The sequence below is a fragment of the Urocampus carinirostris genome, chromosome 13 (genome assembly GCF_059441175.1).
Source record: "Urocampus carinirostris isolate Australia breed hairy pipefish chromosome 13, RoL_Ucar_1.0, whole genome shotgun sequence".
Taxonomy (NCBI): Eukaryota; Metazoa; Chordata; class Actinopteri; order Syngnathiformes; family Syngnathidae; genus Urocampus; species Urocampus carinirostris.
Window position 1 is genome coordinate 21,339,787 of NC_142361.1, and position 18,944 is coordinate 21,358,730.

The 18,944-nt window shown below is 37.9% G+C and overlaps 1 protein-coding gene across 3 annotated transcripts; it reads right to left on the bottom strand.

Annotated features, from left to right (window-relative positions):
* Nucleotides 1–1,458: 1,458 nt before the first annotated feature.
* inpp5f (inositol polyphosphate-5-phosphatase F) lies at nt 1,459–16,703 on the bottom strand. 3 transcript variants are annotated; one of them, XM_088350961.1, is made up of 20 exons: nt 16,235–16,703; nt 14,686–14,766; nt 14,154–14,290; nt 13,518–13,643; nt 13,127–13,294; nt 12,965–13,021; nt 10,434–10,632; nt 9,983–10,162; nt 8,808–8,875; nt 8,140–8,264; nt 7,986–8,063; nt 7,710–7,830; nt 7,378–7,506; nt 6,392–6,509; nt 6,117–6,315; nt 5,907–5,978; nt 5,748–5,821; nt 5,359–5,487; nt 3,706–3,793; nt 1,459–3,613 (listed from the first exon to the last, which is right to left on the bottom strand). In XM_088350961.1, the coding sequence occupies exons 1-20, from the start codon at nt 16,329–16,331 to the stop codon at nt 2,455–2,457; spliced, it is 3,405 nt and encodes a 1,134-aa protein (XP_088207087.1). In that variant the 5' UTR covers nt 16,332–16,703; the 3' UTR covers nt 1,459–2,454. The 3 variants fall into 3 exon arrangements, with proteins under 3 accessions (XP_088207087.1, XP_088207086.1, XP_088207088.1); XM_088350960.1 differs by having other exon boundaries at nt 13,127–13,312; XM_088350962.1 differs by lacking the exons at nt 14,154–14,290; nt 14,686–14,766; nt 16,235–16,703 and adding an exon at nt 13,909–14,129 and having other exon boundaries at nt 13,127–13,312.
* Between the last annotated feature and the right edge of the window lie 2,241 nt (nt 16,704–18,944).

Below are 18,944 nucleotides of genomic sequence, written 5' to 3' on the forward strand. Positions count from 1 at the left end.
GCGCTTGCTCCAAAATTACAAAACTACCACCCAGCTAACTACTACATTAACTACTTTTTGCATTAGATGTCTTTATAACTGTTTCGTTCGCATCATCCCCAATGTTGTGGTTCTGATACATCATTTAAATACAACTTCTGTCCTTAATCTTTGCATTGCAGCAGTAAGTTTTTGGCAGCTCTACTCCCTAAAATAAAGATGCAAACTGCAACTTGTCAGCGTGTCAATTACAGTGATTGGGCAAATTGAACCATGGATTTTAAAATTAAACTCTGACCGAAATATTTTTAAATTGCAACAGGAATAATTGTTCAGAAATCTATACTCATTGAATCATGAACCAAGTTATTAATCTGACAAGATATTTTATAAATGGTGGATTATCCAATTCAACAAGGAATGAGGTAAAACCAGAGATCAAGGGTTTAGTTTTTTAAACATGCTTTTCTTTGGATTTCAATACTTTAAATTCCCTTTTACCTTCAAACTAGTCGACATATAACAGCTCTTGAATACAGCGGACGCTAAGAAACCCTGTGCCTAAATAAAAACAGTATTAAATTGGACAAGATGAAACTTATCCTGAACATTATCCTTTATACTAAACACAAATGAAAAATGTGTTTTAAAGGTAGATTTTACCACAAATACCTGATATACATAGACACCCCACTTAAATTCCCTGTTAAGGCAATAAGCTTTTTAATTGGGAGTGTTTTATATAGTAAGAATTTTGCATTTGCATATATACCCACAACGAGCTACCCAGTGTTTTTGTGCACTATACAAGATAAGCCTACAATTTGTTATAGTGTATACAACTGTTTACAGATTGTTTCGTGGAGACACCCGTCTTATGATGCAGGTCTTGAAAATATAAATATATATACGTGCTCAATTAGCTGCCAACCAACTATGAAATAGAAATCCTAGGTATTAAACAGGGAACAGAGGCAAACCTCCGGACACAACAATGATACTCTTTCTAAGGGTTTGTAAAGTTACTATACAGCATTACTTGACAAATAGATATTACGTGAGCTACAGCATCTACTTACAGTGTTTTGTTTTGTTAGTTTGTGACCATTCTACAGAGGATAATAGTTAACACCAGTACATCCTTTTGGATCCACAAACGTTATTTGGTCAGACGTTAGGACAGCTGTTACAAAAGGGTATTATTATCCATCACAAATACCAATAGGTGGCCTGCACATACCGGGGAGTACATTATTAATCCAGAGTTGGTCTGTCACCATGCAGCTAATTATGATTGCTCTGTCAAAGTCGGCAATTAGCACCAACCTGACATGCAAGCACTCCACAAAAGTGCTATGTTTACATGCACGAGAAACTGCACTCAGCACACCATTCGAGCTACATAAGATCCCAACCTTAAAATGATTGTTTATTTATACTGTAGCTTTTCTCCCAGTATTACCACTCAAATGAAACAAATAACCATCAACCAGTACAGCAGATGTGATCAATTAGTTTCCAAAACCAGTTTGGATTTCAGATACAGATATACAGCTTTTTATAGGAATGTGCCTCAAATGTAGGAGTAATACAAGTATGTCCAAGATTTTATTTCAATTTACTTTTTAAACAGTTTTAAAATTATTGTCAGGAGTGACTTTAAAAAAAAAAAGAGCTCCCCAGAAAATATAATGATGGCAACTGAAAACCAGTACAATTGACAAATTCCTGATTTTTTTTAGGCTCATTATGTGCAAGATGTTCCTTTTTAAAAGGAAAACCACAAGTCCGGTGTGCATGTAAACATTCACTGTCAACTTAGCACTGCTAGGTTCTACACAACACCATCTCCTTGGCCTAAAGCAGTGGTCGGTAACCTCTTCTTTTACACGGACCAGTTTAATGTCTGACTATGTTCTCACGGCCTTGCCCAATAATAATAAGCCAAAATCCACTGTGTAAACCCTAGACCACTAGGGATCAAGATGACATAGGAAAAGACATTCGAGTTTATCTCATCACACTATTTTTTACTCATGGTACAATGTTGTACTACGTTATTTGACTAAGTCTTTCCCATAATGTTCCGTTACAAGGTTGTACCGTGAGTAAAAGTAGTGTGGTGATGAGATTAAGTCTAATGCCTTTTCCTGGGTTCAGTTTCTGTTGCTACTAACGCTGAGAAAATTAAAGCAGCAATATTTGTCCACTGATCCTTCACGGTGATATGCTACTGTAAGACCTCTGTTAGCGTATATACACAAAGAAATACAACAAAAAAAATTATTTTGTTTCCTTTCTGTGCAGACCAGTAGGAAACGACCCACGGCCTGTTACTGGTTCGACCACTGATCTAAAGGGCAAAACTGGGGTGACATGGTTTGGCCAAGGAGTGAGGCTGAGAACAAACCATTGCTACTCCAAGTAACTTTTTTTTACATGACATCCTACAAAGATGCTGCTACAGGCTGAACATTAGATCTGAATGATCCTCGTCTGACACTGTGTAAACATTGCTTTCAACTCACTTTCTTGAGCCTCATTGACCGCATCGGGCTCTGGGCTCTTTTGCACCTTTGCCACAGCAAAGCTGATGCCCTGAGTGAGCCCCGCCTGGGTAAGACTGGCCACCTGGACCATGGAGCTTTTGATCTTGGCAAAAGGAGATACTACACGGCTGCCGTTACTGTCAGCAGGTGAAGGGCCAAGACTGCCCTCTAAATGTGAGCCCAGACTCCTCTGAGAGCCACCCGATGCGGCAGAGTTGGGTTTCTGGATGCTGAGGAGATTGGAAGTGGAGGTAGTCATCTGCACGTCCAGCTGGGAAGGCCTTGGGAGGTTTGATTCCTCCTGTGGATGTAGTGGCGTTGAGCTTGGCTCCGTTGGGTCCGCTGGGTTTTTGTTCTGCGCAGGCACTGTTGGATTGAGCGGATGGGCAGGCACTGGTGCACTTTCGCCAAACACCTCCACAGGTTTTGTCTGAGCATCCTGGACAAACTGGTGGCAGTAGGCATCGACGGGAGTGTCAAAGTCGATCAGAATGGCTTCTTCGGCCACCGAGGCAGCCCCAGGGGACTTTTGTTCATTGTCCTGAGAAGAGCTTTCCTGCTGGCCTTCACAGTCAGTGACCTGGATGACCGAGGGAATATTTAACTCCACGCTACCGATGGACTGGGAGCGACTGCCCAGTCTTGGGTTCGATGCTACTATGCCGCAGCTGGGGAGCACGTAATCCACGTTCTCAAAGGAATCCGTGCAAGGGGGTTCTGTATCAGAATTGTAAGAGTCGGAATCATCAGACATATCGAAATTTGAGCCAATATCTTTAGAGGTTCCCGGACAAGGATTGCTGTCTGACGTCTCCAAACTGCCGTCTGACTTCCATGGATTAACATGCATAGTTGGCTTCAGGAAATTGATTTTGACTTCAGGTTTAGAGAAAGTTCCCAGCTTTCCTAGAGGCTTGAAGGTGCTGATGTTGACGCTTGTTTTGGTCTGTTTTACTTTCTGATTTAGAGAGGAGAACTTATTGAGGAGGAAACTTTTGCCTTGAGCTATCCCGGAGCTGCCCTGCGCTTGCTCACCAGTTTTGTTCTGGATGCCCATTATGTCTTCATGAGGTCTGCTCTGACGCCTAAAGATAAAACACGTGCGCGCATAAGGAAATTAGCATCAGCGATCACAAGTACCGTTTACCTAGATATTATGAATACATATGATCATAACCTCTCCAGCTTCTTTTCAAGCACCACTAAATCCAGCCCTCTGGCCTGTTTTGTAATGCGAAGCATCTCAGCAATGCATTGTAGTGTATCTGAAACATAAATAACAAAATAATTCAATGATCGGCAAAGAGGAATTCACAGAGTAATGTGTAGGGTAAAGAAGCACAGAGCTCATTGTTTTAGGCAGTGTTTAACACCTTTTCTGAGCCAAGGCTATTTTTTTTTTACTTGGAAAAAACCTCAAGAAACCCACCCGCAAAAAGTGTGTTAAAAATAAATCTTGGCTGCAGTTTAATTTTCTCACATTTATATTACATATGTCAAAGTCAAAGCCCACAGGCAACATCTGGCCGCCAAAGTCTTGAATCTTGATTTTAATTCAGCATTTGTTTTCAGTTATACTTCTCCTTGCATTTTATTTTATCAAATGATAGAAATTTGCTATTATTTTGTATCTGACCTGTTTTAAGCCTGCTTTTGCGAATACTTAGTCTATTGATGGTGCCGTAATAATACCAAATTCTTTAATTTAATGTTCATGTAATAGGGATTTTTATACCAAATAAAATTGTCTTCTGCCTATTGAAAATTAAACATTACTGACAGAGCCATAAGGAAATATTGCTTTATTTATCTGATCATGTTGAAATATATTTGTTAGCTTTACAATACTTTCAATTAGGTTCAATAGACTATATAAGAGATTTTTTGGGGAAAAATTCGATCAGTCTTTTTACCTGGAATTATCATCAGTTTGAGTTTGACACCCGTCAAATTGTCAATATTGGCTATATGGTCGCCATTGTTGAAAGTAAAAAGTATTTTGTAAATGTCTTGATTAGAATTCATTATTCACAGCAGTCAAGTCATGTTTATTTGTTTAGCCCTTAATCACAAGGAGCCTCAAAGGGCTGCACAGAGAAGATTATTGAGAACCACAGACTATTATTACACCATCCCCTCATCTATATTTTAGAAGATAAATCATTTTGGTAAATAACTGTTGAAATTTCTACATTTTAGTAACATTATTTTCAACTCATTTCACTGGTTTTACCAGATTTTTACCTTGTTTCACAAAATAAGATTCTACTTAAATATTGACAAAATATCAGCCAGTCGAACATTATGATATATATATGTATATATATTCATGTATATATATATTTACAATATTTACTAATTTTTCTGGTAAAATAAAGAAAACAATGCATAAATTGAAATGGGACAATTTGCTTCAACACGCAAGAAGAGGACTAACGGCACACTAATTTGCCATGGCACAGTAATTAAACACCGATTATACACTTATTTTGTGTTGGGGTCTCGAGTGACCTGTTCAGTGTTATAAAATGTAAAAACTGATGTGTCTTAGGGGCCATAAAATCAGATTACAATGGGAATATGTGGTTATGCATGCATACATTGTTTGTTAGGATGTTGTATTAACTATATTGAGCTATATTGGTCAAGATCGAGTTAAACCACTGGGCAAAATTGACCCGCCAACAAAAGGTTAGCCTAACACAACATGAGGGTTAAAAATTATAAGATACCAATACCTAGAAATATAATTTTCTAGAATGTATAGACCTACAACAACTTTACCAGTTAAAAGCGATCTGAATTTTTTCCTTATAGCAAAAAACACAACCTTTTCCATCATCCTCAGGATTTCGGGTGGCTGCTCGCAGAGTGTGAAAGTATCCGCTTGCCTCCTCACTCCTATAGTGCAGGCGCATACAGCAGAACTTTGGTTTTCCAAACAGCGTCGGTTCGGGGCCTACAAAATATGACTCACACTTAGAACTTCCTTTTCTGTAATTTATTTCCTTGAGTGAATCAGTTTCTTAGACAATATGACTGCAAGTGTACGAGAGACTGTTTCACACACACAACTTCCTTTTTTGTAAATGGTTTTCTTTCATGAACAATTTTCTTTGACTATACTACTGCAAGTTAAACACACTTTCCGGAAGTGCCGTGTGACTCAGTCAATACACAAAAGCCCTGTCACTTCTTTGTATAAATGTGAAAGCTTACCAATTTCAATCTTATCCAAGCCTTCTAAATTGAGGCGCTGGTACTGGTTGACTTTATCCGCTTCGTCGTCATAGCTAGGGATGAACAAAATAATAATAAATATGACTCAAAAATGTAATATTTTTCTACATATGTTGAATTCTGTGAGCAAAAACTTACTAAGCAATGTAGTAGGCTTTATCAGACAGAAGCAGTAGCACATCCACGTCTTTATTAGTAGCATCAATAAGGCTAAAAACAAAAGCCATAAATTCAGTTAAAATGCTTAGGACGTGCCTGGCCATAGTGTTCGTGTCAACATCTGACACTGACTCCTAAACTTTTGACAATTGTGGTTGTACTTTTTAAAATCTAATATGTTCTGCAAACCTCATGTCACAGTTAATGAGAGCCCAACCACCATGAAACCTCTCGTCATCTGGTAGGAGAAGCTGCATATACGTCTGCAATAACAAGCTGACTTGTTCTTGGACTCCTCTTTGACTCTCCTGCTCCTTTTCTTCATGCTCCTTCTCCTTACTAAAAATCGAGTAGAGGTCTTCAGTCACTGGATGACCCATCATAAGGTCTGCAGAAACAAGTGCAAGAGACGTCGTAAAAAATCGTTTTCCATAGAGGCAATTAACAGTTATTTCTGTTTATACCAATTACTGCTTGTCTGTAAGCATCTCTGAATCGATTCAGATAGTATCGGTTCGCTGAGTTAACGCCGTCTTTCATTACACCAGCCAGTTTCCTCTCACCAGTCCTCGTAAAATCGCCCTGAAGACAGAGACACTTTCCCTGAACCATTTTGTTGCAACAATTCTTTCTTATATATATATATATATATATATATCTCATCTCATCAGCCGTACCGCTTATCCTCATTAGGGTCGCGGGGGGGCTGGAGCCCATCCCAGCCATCTCCGGGCAGTGGGCAGGGGACACCCTGAGCTGGTTGCCAGCCAATCGTAGGGCACACAGGGACAGACAACTCATTCGCTCATTCACACCTAGGGACAATTTCACCTGAAATGCATGTTTTTGGAACGTGGGAGGAAACCGGAGTGCCCGGAGGAAACCCACGCAAGCACGGGGAGAACATACAAATGTCTGGAGCTGGATTTGAACCCACGACAGGTTCCCATGACATGAACTGTGCCGCACAAGCGCTAACCACTGCGCCGCCGTGCTGCCCATATATATATATATATATATATGTATATATATATATATATATATATATATGTATATATATATATATATATATATATATATATATATATAATCTCATCTCTCATCTCATTAGCCGTACCGCTTATCCTCAGTAGGGTCGCGGGGGGGCTGGAGCCCATCCCAGCCATCTTCGGGCAGTGGGCAGGGGACACCCTGAACTGGTTGCCAGCCAGTCGCAGGGCATATATATATATATATATATATTAAAAAATATATATATATATATATATTTTTTTTTTTTAAATATATATATATATATATATATATATATATATATATATTAAAAAATATATATATATATATATTTATATATATTTATTTTTTTTTATTATTATTTTTTTTTTATTCTTCCCCAGAAATTAATAGGCAGTGCTCTAGGGGAGGTTTATAATGCCAGCAATAGACGTAATACCTTAAGTGCCGCTGTGCCAGCATACTGTCTGCTAATGGTGTCGCCGTTGTTGGCCCACATGATTTGATAGATCCTGTAACATTTGAGAGGAAGAGGCTGCTCTGGGGGCATCACACCCAACTTCTTCAACTGAAAAACATGGATACTGAATATATAAAATTCCACCTTTATGTTAAACTTTCAAAATAAGTAAATGGGTTAGATATGAGGTCAAATTTGACTCCGGTTTAAGTGCTACAGGATATAGTGGGTTTAATGGTTACATAGCTACAGGAATAGACCTAAGTGAAACTGATGGTCTTGGTAATAGTACTCAGACTCAAACACTTTACCTGCTGTTCCATAACCACTCGAGCAATAGCAGCCTGGACTACATTGGTCCTGTCCAGACAATCCATGCAATTAACTCGGAAGATTCCCTCTTGCTTGCAGATAACACCAGCTTGATCCACCCTTTGAAAGGCACCCAATACAGAGTAAGTTTTGGAGTAGAACATTTAAATCTGTTTATAAAACTTCTTTAAATTCATATGATAACACATTAAAAAGAGAAATTCGTCCTTAAACTTTTTCATAAATTGAAATAAAAAGTGGTGAGTCACACTTACCAGGCCCACTTCATGCTTGCTATGATGTCAAAGATGGCATCTGTCAGTATTTGGACATTTTCAAATTTCATCCCTCGACTAAAGGGGGAAAAAAATGCAGTGTTACCCAAAAATAGAAAAAGAAATACATACCATCAAAAGTGTGTCCCCTCACCAGTGTTCGTGGAAGTCAAATGACACATAGGTAAGGTTTGGGTTGTTATAAAGAAGCACTTGCTTTAGAAAGGCATCCCCTATCAACTTCTCACGTCCACTCTGGTCAACTAAGTTAATGATGACCTGAAATGAAAATAAAATAAAAAGAGTGATAACATTAAGCTTGACTCTGCTTGAACAATGTTACTCATAAAAGCAACATTTGACATGGTTGATGGAGGAGGGGGTTTGTCTTTATACGATTTGGGTCTTAACTAGAATAACAATGCGTGTTCTCGTTTTGTGCTCAAATGCCAGCATTCTTTGATTTAATTATTCTGTGAATGATTGTCAATATGTGAATTAAACATTATACAAACTATAAATTAATTTTACTCGTAATTTGTATTGCATATCAAAAAACAAACAAAATAAATAACGATCAATGCATTTAATTAATATGAAACATAAATCTTAAGAACATGTTAGAATGGTTTCTTTCACATTTGATTCTTTGGCCCATTGGACAATTTATTGTTCACTAAACAAACACTATTTGAACACTTTTCACCTCATGGTCATCAACTAACATACTTCTAGGAACAATTCACACCAAATACAGCTCAAGAAAGTGCAATGACAAAAATACTTAAAAACAACACATTCACCATACACCTGAAAACCCACCTCTTTCGTGTAGAGTCTAAGTTGCTCTTCGAAGTGAGCAGCAAAGTATGGCATGGTCTCCTTCTCTTCTGAAATGCCAGAAAGGGAAATCAATTGAATGGCAGTCGGTCTAATTTCACAAATTATTCAACACGTTATATATTGCCGTCTCCTATTTTTGGAGTTTCTGACAGTAATCCCTCCAACATCAGTGGCGTTACATTGGAGACAAAAGACGAAAAAGAGAAAAATCTGTGATATAAATATGTTCTGTTTGAATACAGCATGTATGGCAGTTACATTTTTAACACCTTACTAACACATTTTAAAATATATTTAGAGAGAGAAATGAAAACAGACTGTAAAAGTATTACAATGATACACTAATAATACACTGTGTATTATTGAACCTATCCTTTGATGTTTACAGTAAAGAAATACACTTTTTTCAAAACTAAAACTCTCATTGAAACACAAGACACATAAATAATAAATACACAAATAAATACTCCATTGCTTTGTCAAGTCGTGTTTATTTGTACAGCCCTTATTTCACGAAAAGTCTCAAAAGGCTGTACAGAATCCAGACGATTATGACACCATCCCTGATCTTAAACCTACATGAGGGCAAGGGAAAACTTTAAAACCCCAGCATAAGTAATTTAAGAAACTTTGAGATGGGGCTGCACATGAAGTAATCCCCCTTCCATCTAGGTATAAAAGGCATGATTAAAGGGAACTAATGTCCAATATTGTTTGGGACAAAATCTAGAGAGTAGAAATATTGTACAACCCGTTTTTTTATCATCTTGTTTTGGCATAAACAAAGCGAACATTTATCCTATCATTGTTTTGTACCCACCAAGAGTTTGTGATCACTTAAAAAAAATGTGCTACAAAGCCCCCCAAAGCCAAGCCCAAACGTATGCCCTTGCTTATGGGGACACATTTACAGTGACGACCCTAAAAAAAGTATGCTGCTATTTAGTAGTTCACAGTGTAATTGCACCTAAATTATAAACAACAGGCAAAACAAAATAAAAGTAAAAATTAAAAATACACATTTACAAACAAGACCCTGTCAAAGAGATGGCTTAAAGTTTAGAATTGCACAAATTAAAATTACAATGACGTAATTGGATCAAAGCCTGGGAAATAATTTCTGTTGACGGACTGCAAGAAGTGGTTCCACTGACCTTTCTCCAAGCGTGGCCGGGGATTGTAGCGATATCCTGCCTGGCTCCAGAAGACAGGCACAGAGCCACGGGTCTGCACAAAGGACAGAGTGTGGCTGTGCACATGGATCAACTGCTCCGTCTCAACATAGTTAGCCACATGACCATCTGTATCTACGCCTCTGCGTTTATAACGCATACCTTTGGGAAAAGAAAATACAGATTAAAAGAGTATTTGATGTCAAGAGAATAAATACAGTTATTTATTAAGTATATTAGGACAGACTTTCAATTGATTCCAATTGCTTTTACACTTAGACTTTTAGTTGTAGAGATTTCAATACTTGGAACAAAAACAGCGACATAAAATGATTTAGCGCAGAGAACAATATTTGAATTTAGTCAGCTGTGGCATAAACCTCACATCGTGTACAGCAAAGTATTTCGGAATCACTAAATGATTAAAGTGTACCTGCTCTATGTCGGCTACGTCTAGAAATTAGAGCAACAGTGAAGCGGGGATGGATGTCATCAACACAGGTCACCTCCTGCGGCGGAGTTTCAGGACTGCACCGTTCGTCATCAGGCGTCTCGTTGTAATTCACTACAAGTTCCTCGACTTGAACAAAGCCCTGGATGATTGGTATCACCCACATATCCACCTCGGGGGTCTAAGATATTGAATTTTTTAGCATATAATACAATTCTTAGATCCATAATAATAAAAAAGCAGACCTTGGTCAAGGCAAAACATTTGAAATTAAGTTGAGTCTGCATTCTTATTGGTAGGAAAAAACCAATATTAAAAATGTCTTGTAAATTTCTTTACAAACTAACTTACTCATAAGCATTGTTCATACTTGATTTAAGCTTTACTGATGAGTTCCATTTATCTTGGACAAACTCCTTTTGATTATCATCAGTTTAACCTATCTTTAATGTCACTTTCAGATTGATAATAATAAGTTAAGGGTTGTACCATTGCACTATACCACAAGACTGCAAAATATTTTGCTTGCAATGGCGTTAGTGGATAAGGAAATTGAATAAAACAATAGAGTAGGTGTGTATCACTTTAAAATTAAATGGGAGAGGCTGTTCTGATGTCACACAGGGAGAGACATTTTTACCAAAGCCAAACATTTTCATATTCAGTTTGAGATTCCTAGTGTCATAAAGTAAATTGAGAAATTGGACTGCTACCTATGTAGGAATACTGTAACATATCTCAACAACAGAAAAAAGCAATATACCATCTGGCTTATATCACAAAGCACACATACTATTTTATTATTCAGTGCTAGGAGCTGTTGTCTCTATTTAAAATGTGATTATAAAGTACGTAATGCAATGCTAGTACGCAATGTGGTTATTTGGACACATACAGTGCCTCCGGAAAGTATTCACAGCGCTTCACTTTTTCCACATTTTGTTATGTAACAGCCTCATTCCAAATTGTATTAATTTAATCTCTTATCTCAAAATTCTACACAAAATACTCCATTATGACAATGTGAAAAAGTTTTCAAAATTTTAAAAATTGAGCTCAGGTGCATCTTTTTTCCACTGATCATCCTTGAGATCTTTCTACAGCTTAATTGGAGTCCACCTGCAGTAAATTCAGTTGATTGGACACGATTTGGAAAGGCACACACCTGTCTACATAAGGTCCCACAGTTGAGTGTGCATGTCAGAGATCAAACACCAAGCATGAAGTCAAAAGAACTGTCTGTAGATCTGCGAGACAGGATTGACTTGAGGCACAAATCCGGGGAAGGATACAGAAAAATTTCTGCTGCTTTGAAGGTCCCAATGAGCACAGTGGCCTACATTATTAGTAAATGGAAGACATTTGGAACCACCAGGACTCTTCCTAGAGCTGGCCGGCCTTCTAAACTGAGCGATCGGGGAAGAAGGGCCTTAGTCAGGGAGGTGACCAAGAACCCGATGGTCACTCTGTCAGAGCTCCAGCGTTCCTCTGTGGAGAGAGGAGAGCCTTCCAGAAGGACAACCATCTCTGCAGCAATCCACCAATCAGGCCTGTATGGTAGAGTGGCCAGATGAAAGCCACTCCTTAGTAAAAGGAGCATGGAAGCCCGTCTGGAATTTCCCAAAAAGCACCTGAATGACTCTCAGACCATGAGAAACAAAATTCTCTGGTCTGATGAGACAAAGATTGAACTCTTTGGTGTGAATGCCAGGCTCCATGTTTGGAGGAAACCAGGTACCGCTCATCACCAGGCCAATACCATCCCTACAGTGAAGCATGGTGGTGGCTGCTGTGGGGATGTTTTTCAGCAGCAGGAACTGGAAGACTAGTCAGGATAGAAGGAAAAATAAATGCAGCAATATATAGAAATATCCTGGATGAAAACCTGCTCCAGAGCGCTCTTGACATCAGGCTGGGGCGAAGGTTCATTTTTCAGCAGGACAACGACCCAAAGCACACAGCCAAGATCTCAAAAGATTAGCTTCAGAACCAATCCGTGAATGTCCTGGAGTGGCCCAGCCAGAGTCCAGACTTGAATCCGATCGAACATCTCTGGAGAGATCTGAAAATGGCTGTGCACAAACGTCTCCCATCTAACCTGATTGAGCTTGAGACTTATCGCAAAGAAGAATGGGCAAAACTGCCTAAAGATAGGTGTGCTAAACTTGCGGGATCATATTCAAAAAGACTTGAGGCTGTATTTGCTGCCAAAGGTGGATCACAAAGTATTAAGCAAAGGCTGTGAATACTTATGTAAATGTGATTTCTTAGTTTTCTATTTTTAATAAATTCAAAAAAAGTTTTAAAAATTTTTTTTCACATTGTCATAATGGAGTATTTTGTGTAGAATTTTGGGATTATAGATTAAATTAATACAATTTGGAATGAGGCTGTAACATAACAAAATGTGGAAAAAGTGAAGCGCTGTGAATACTTTCCGGATGCACTGTACAATAAAATAATCCTTTTTCATTGCATGAATAGAGGAAAAACATGATGTAATGGGGAATTACCTGTATGTCTACAAGATCTTGAATCATGTGCTTGTTCCAAAAGAACCGGTCATCCACCTTTTACAAACAAAATAAATATCAGTAAATATTTTTTTCCCAGTTATGCAACCAACAACTGTATTTCACATTCACATAGGATTCAAAACAGTTTTCCTTTCAGACCTGTTTCCAAAGCGGTAAATTGGGCCTTTCCAAGCCTCCTTGACGTTGGACAGTGTTTGTCAAATCATAAGTGAGGCTGTAGTAGAACGAGTCTGAATCCATGAATATTTTGTACAGCTCATCAAGCAGACGCCTCTCTAGACGTTCCTTCTCTTTGTTTTCCTTTACCTGAAAGGCAGGGGAATACTGGATTTGGCAAAGGTAGGTAAATGGGCGAGGTAGACGGGAAGGTAGGCAGACAGGAAGGTATGTTTAGAGCAAGTTGGGTAAACATGTAGGTAGGCAGACACACAGGTGGAAACATAGGTAAATGGATAGGTATATAGTTCAAATAAATTAAGTACCAGAAATAAAAAGAATCAGGTGTGTGACAATCTAGAAAGTGTCCTACCTTTTTCTTAATGGGCACAGCCACATTGGATTTTATCTGGCTTAGGGTTTTCATTAACTTGGACTCATCAGGAGACTGAACCAGTTTCTCTGATTTGTCAATCCCAAAATGATGTTTTTTGCAGAGCTGGAAAAATATGATCTTGTGTCATTTAGACAGTATTTAAAAAGACACAGCGGATATTTTTGTTATCTGACAGTTAAGGGAACACTACCAATACTAGAAAAATAAAAGTTGGTAAACAGCCCAACAGTAAAATGGAGCAACAGGATTTATTTGAACAGAGCTGCCAGGGTGGGAGGGGGTGTTTATTATTCTGCAGCACAATGTACATCAGGGTGGAGTCTAACAGTCTATTCATGTGCAATCTTTCATTATGAATAATACTCACTTGAAAATAATGTGCCTGACCGTCCATGAAGCTTTCCTGAAAGACTAAAATCTTAGCAATACCCATTGTCCTTGTAAATATGTATACAGTATTTTCAATTGCAACGTTGTGCTGGACATTCAACAAATATATTATGGTAGCTAATGAATCATACACTGACACATTCATCATTTTTGGGCAAGACTCAATGAAGTAAAGCATCATACACATTCCCACATGTCTGATTTCAGACATAAGATGCTCACCTCCAGCTCCATCTCCTGTGGGTCTTCATCAGACAGAGGAATGACAGCTATCTTAATGATCTTGTAGACTTTGTGGTTCCCTGGCAAATGGCCCACAAGCGCTTTCTGTCGAATTAATACAAGGCCAAGAGGAAGATCTAGCATGAAAAGAAAAGGGGAGGTGGGTGGAGAGAGACTGCATTACTCTGCAACATTTCTCACATTCTGAAAGGTGTGAAGATAAACAGCCTTAAAGTAGGCATTAATAAATTGTAATAGGACAGTACAAGACTTTGGGTAAATACATATTATATTCAACAGCATTACATTGTGATTAACTGCAATGTGTGTGAAAATAATACAAGGTAAAACAACTCGGGCGCTGAGCTTCTGAGAGGCAAAACATGAGAGAATATATCATCAATTGAATCATCACAACAACACCACTCCTCATCATCACTACATGTTTTTCAAAGTACATTGTGCACAAATGTTCACACCTTTCCCTTGCGCATGTGAAACGACCTGTCAAATGAGTACTACATTGTCTTACCTGTATGAAGCTGTATCTTTCCAATTATTCCTTCAACAAGGCCCAAACACACTGGATTCCAAGCTAGGAGTAGGTCTGTTGCTGAAAGAAAGTTAGACAAGAGATGGAAGTGTTATTAGAGCATGAAAACATTATAAGACAACTGCCCATCAACGTTCAATGTTTCACAGCACCATTATGATTTCAAACCCATTACATTATTTTATGTAAGGTACAACTATAAGAACTATACTTTCAAGACATGGGCACTCTCTGGTAAGTGCTGGGATTCTCAAACCTCAAAAATGACATCAGTTAAGGTCATGCAGGGTGTGGTGAGACTGAGTCATGTAGGAAATAGGAATGTTGGGGATGGACTCTCTTAAACTGGGAGGAAAATAAAAAAACCATGATGGGTGTGGCGAACAGAGCGGAATCTTGGAATGCATGGCAAACAACATGACTAAAACTTGTTAATGCCATGGAAACAAATTGAGTAATCCCGAGGAATATACAAACCCAACTGTACTGCCTTCAACAAGATCTTACCTGTGCACAGTGAGTAGAATGGAAGTTGAGAAAGAAGCAGAAACCCATGTCCCGATTAAATTATGAAACAGTGGTGCAACAGTAAACCTGTTCACCATCAGACTTGGTATCAACAGCCGAGCAGTATGGCTCATTTGCTGGGATTTGAGCAAAATTCAATCTAGTCCTCGACTCGCGACTCAGTCTCATTTTACTAATTTGTAGCACAGATGTCATCTAAATTGAAACAATTTTAAAATAATGCATAAAAGATGTAAGTATCAGTGAGACTGCATACATAGGATGACCTACATTAAAAAGGCTAGACTAAATAAAACTGATCAAATACATAACCTTATTTGCTTCAAGAGTGAAACCATCAACTATTTAGGTTCTAACTCAAAAAGAAATCAAAAAATGAAAAAACAACCAGTTCATTTAATTTAAACTAAATACAAAATAATAGTGTCCCTTTTTATTAAAGTGCCCAAAATTGTAAAATTATGTTTGTTTGCTAGAAGCAAGAAATTGTGTCATTTTATTAGATACAGAACAAGAAATGGTGTCATTTATATTAAAGAAAAAAAACAAGCAGTGGATTAGAGTGCGTGTAATGATATTTCCTCTTACATTAATGATCACTAAAATAAGCTTGTGTCAAACAATGTAAAAAAATTAGTCACAAGAGCTGTCACAGATAATCACACAAATGTACTTAGTTACTGATAATAGACTTGTTTAATTATGAACTCGAAAATCTTGTTTTCTTTTCTCTATGCAACATTGACATTCCCACCAAGACTCACCAGCCTTAAAACGAAACAAACAATAAAAAGATGCAAGGGGAATAAGGAAATATTTTGATAGTGAAGTTGGTCAAAATACTTGGTGTATTTTTTAATAGGTAACGACATTATGAGTAGGCTTAGTAGTAAAGCGCCACAGTTTTCGAACATTTAAACATATATCCATGACAAAATAAGGATTAATTACAACTTGTTGAGGAAATGTGATTTTGACTGACAAGTGGAAAAATACTTACCAGGTTTGAGTGTCATGGTACCGTCTTTTCGGCTACACCAAAGAGCGCAGTCCCCATTCTGAAGAATGTAGTCGTCCTTGGCTTGAAATAACTCCATTTTTACAGCACGCAATAAATAAAACAAGTCGTCAGCTACAGAACCAGACTTGAAAGAGTGACTGTCAACCGGGCAGGAAGACCGTAGTCAGCCGGACGGCGAATTGCTAACTCCGGTTAGCTCCTCGTTCGCCTCCGGCTGGGGAGCTACAGCTACAAGCTAACAGCAGCTGGATGCTTGTTCGATGGGTTTGCTCCACTTGTACGCATGATGGCATTTGCTCTCCTTCGCCGCTGGAGAAACACTCTTCCTCATTTTTAAATATCTCACAAAAGTAAAGCATACATAAACGAGGAGTTGCCTCGGGAAACTGCCGCGAAAGCTATCCAAGAGCTGCCAGTTTCCTGCTCTAAACAAAGACACGTGACCCGTCGTCACCACGGGGAGGCAGGTAGCGTGCAAACTGAGTTACCTGCTTGTACGAAATATACATTCCCACTGGGAATATGGGTTACTCTTATATGCATCTGGTTTCATTACAGTATGTGAAGAGTGTAATTCCCCTGTCAATAATTCTTTTTAGTGATGGTTTTCGTGTTCACACCCACCCACACAGGAAGAGAGGGGTTAACACTTTCTCTACATGACTCATCGGCGTCCCAGGGGATGACAGGCGGCAATGACACGTAAGGTTTTTATTCTTAGTGTAAAAAGCTCTTAGATATAAACAACCCTTGCATATATATATATATATATATATATATATATTAATATATTATTATATATTAATATTATTATTATATATATTATTAATATATTATTATATATTAATATTATTATTATATATATTATTAATAAATTATTTATATACATTATATAAATATATGAATATATACATATATATATATATATATATATATATATATATATATATATATATATATATACAACACAGCACGGCGGCGCAGTGGTTAGTGGTTAAACCAGCTACCAGACTTCCTGTGCGGGGTTTGTATGTTCTCCCCGTGCTTGCGTGGGTTTCCTCCGGGCACTCTGGTTTCCTCCCACATTCCAAAGACATGCATTTCAGGTGGATTGGCCTGTCCAAATTGTCCCTAGGTGTGAATGAGCGAGCGAGTTGTCTGTCCCTGTGTGCCCCGCGATTGGCTGGCAACCAGTTCAGGGTGTCCCCTGCCCACTGGCCGATGATTGCTGGGATGGGCTTCAGCACCCAAGCGACCCTACTGAGGATAGGCGGTGCAGCTCATACCAGTAGGGTCGCGGGGGTGCTGGAGCCCATCCCAGCTATCTTTGGGAATGTATAACAAATGAATCAGAATGCTGGCATGGGAATCACATAAAAAGACTGATACTTTTTTATCCTGCAGATTCCATAAAACCGCCAGCAAATTTACCACGCTTGACTCGAGTCTTCTGTGAAAGATATATTCAGGAGAAAATCGCTGGTTCGATTCCCGGCTCCTCTGTGTTATATGTCGAAGTGTCCTTGGGCAATTCACTTAAACCCTAATTCCCCCGATAAGCAGGTAGTTGCCTTGCATGGCTGACACTGCTATCGGTGTGTGAGTGTGTGTGAATGGGTGTGTGTGAACCACATTTTAGAGCGCTTTGGGAGGTCTTCAGTGATCTGAAAAGCGCTATATAAATGCAGACCATTTACATCTACATTTGTATGCAAAGTGTCTTTTTTAAAAACATGAGTTGGTTCTAAATCAAAAGATTTAATTTGACATGTTATTTCAAACATTTTGAAAGAATAATGATAATTACCTGTTATAATATTCACAAGTTGCAGAAATAATTTATAGATTTATTTCGTACCTATTGAAGTATACTGCAAAAAGTCCGATTGTAAAGAAAGAAATATAGTAAAATAATACATCCCATACCTTTGTGCAGTTCAAGTATTATTTTTTGTATTTCACAGTGTTTGTCCTAATTATCGAACCATATATTTTTTTTAACATTTAAGGTAACTTTTTGCAAAGTGTTTGAAACTCTACAATGAAAAGGTCCATTTAAAAAAAATTAAGAGAAAAAATAATAAAGTAAAATGAGATAAATTAGAGAGAGGTAGAGTCAGATTAAGAGATAGTAAGGTAAGAAAGCAATAATAGTTAAGAAGAGGAGAAATGTGTACCAACAGAAAAATATATTTCACTTGGAAAAAGGATTAGTTTAGGTTTTTCTAATTTTAATAATTTCTTTGTATTTATTTTGTGACTGAGCTTTTAAAACGTAGTCAACTATGTATTATCACCATACCACTCTCTATTTTTCCACTAATTTATGTAAGTGTATTTTATTCCGATTTAGTAGTTTTAAACTTTCTTTATAATCCAACCTCCACAGATGACAAGTTGAAGGCCCCAAATTTAGGATTTACACGGCTCGAGTCAAACTAATTGAGATCTTCATTGACACAAGTCCTATGGCTTATTTTGCAGAAGATAGACATCATTTTTGACGCTATAAGTCAGTCTTATTACGGTACTTGTTTCAAAGTCCAGCTCCTCATAATAATTTGTGTGCTTTTTATCTTCCATCGCAGCAATTTGAGTGACAGTAACACATTTTTGTTATTCTCAGAGTCGACTGTACAATCTGTCTGGACTTGATATAAGAAGGATTTTAATTTTTATTTTATTACAA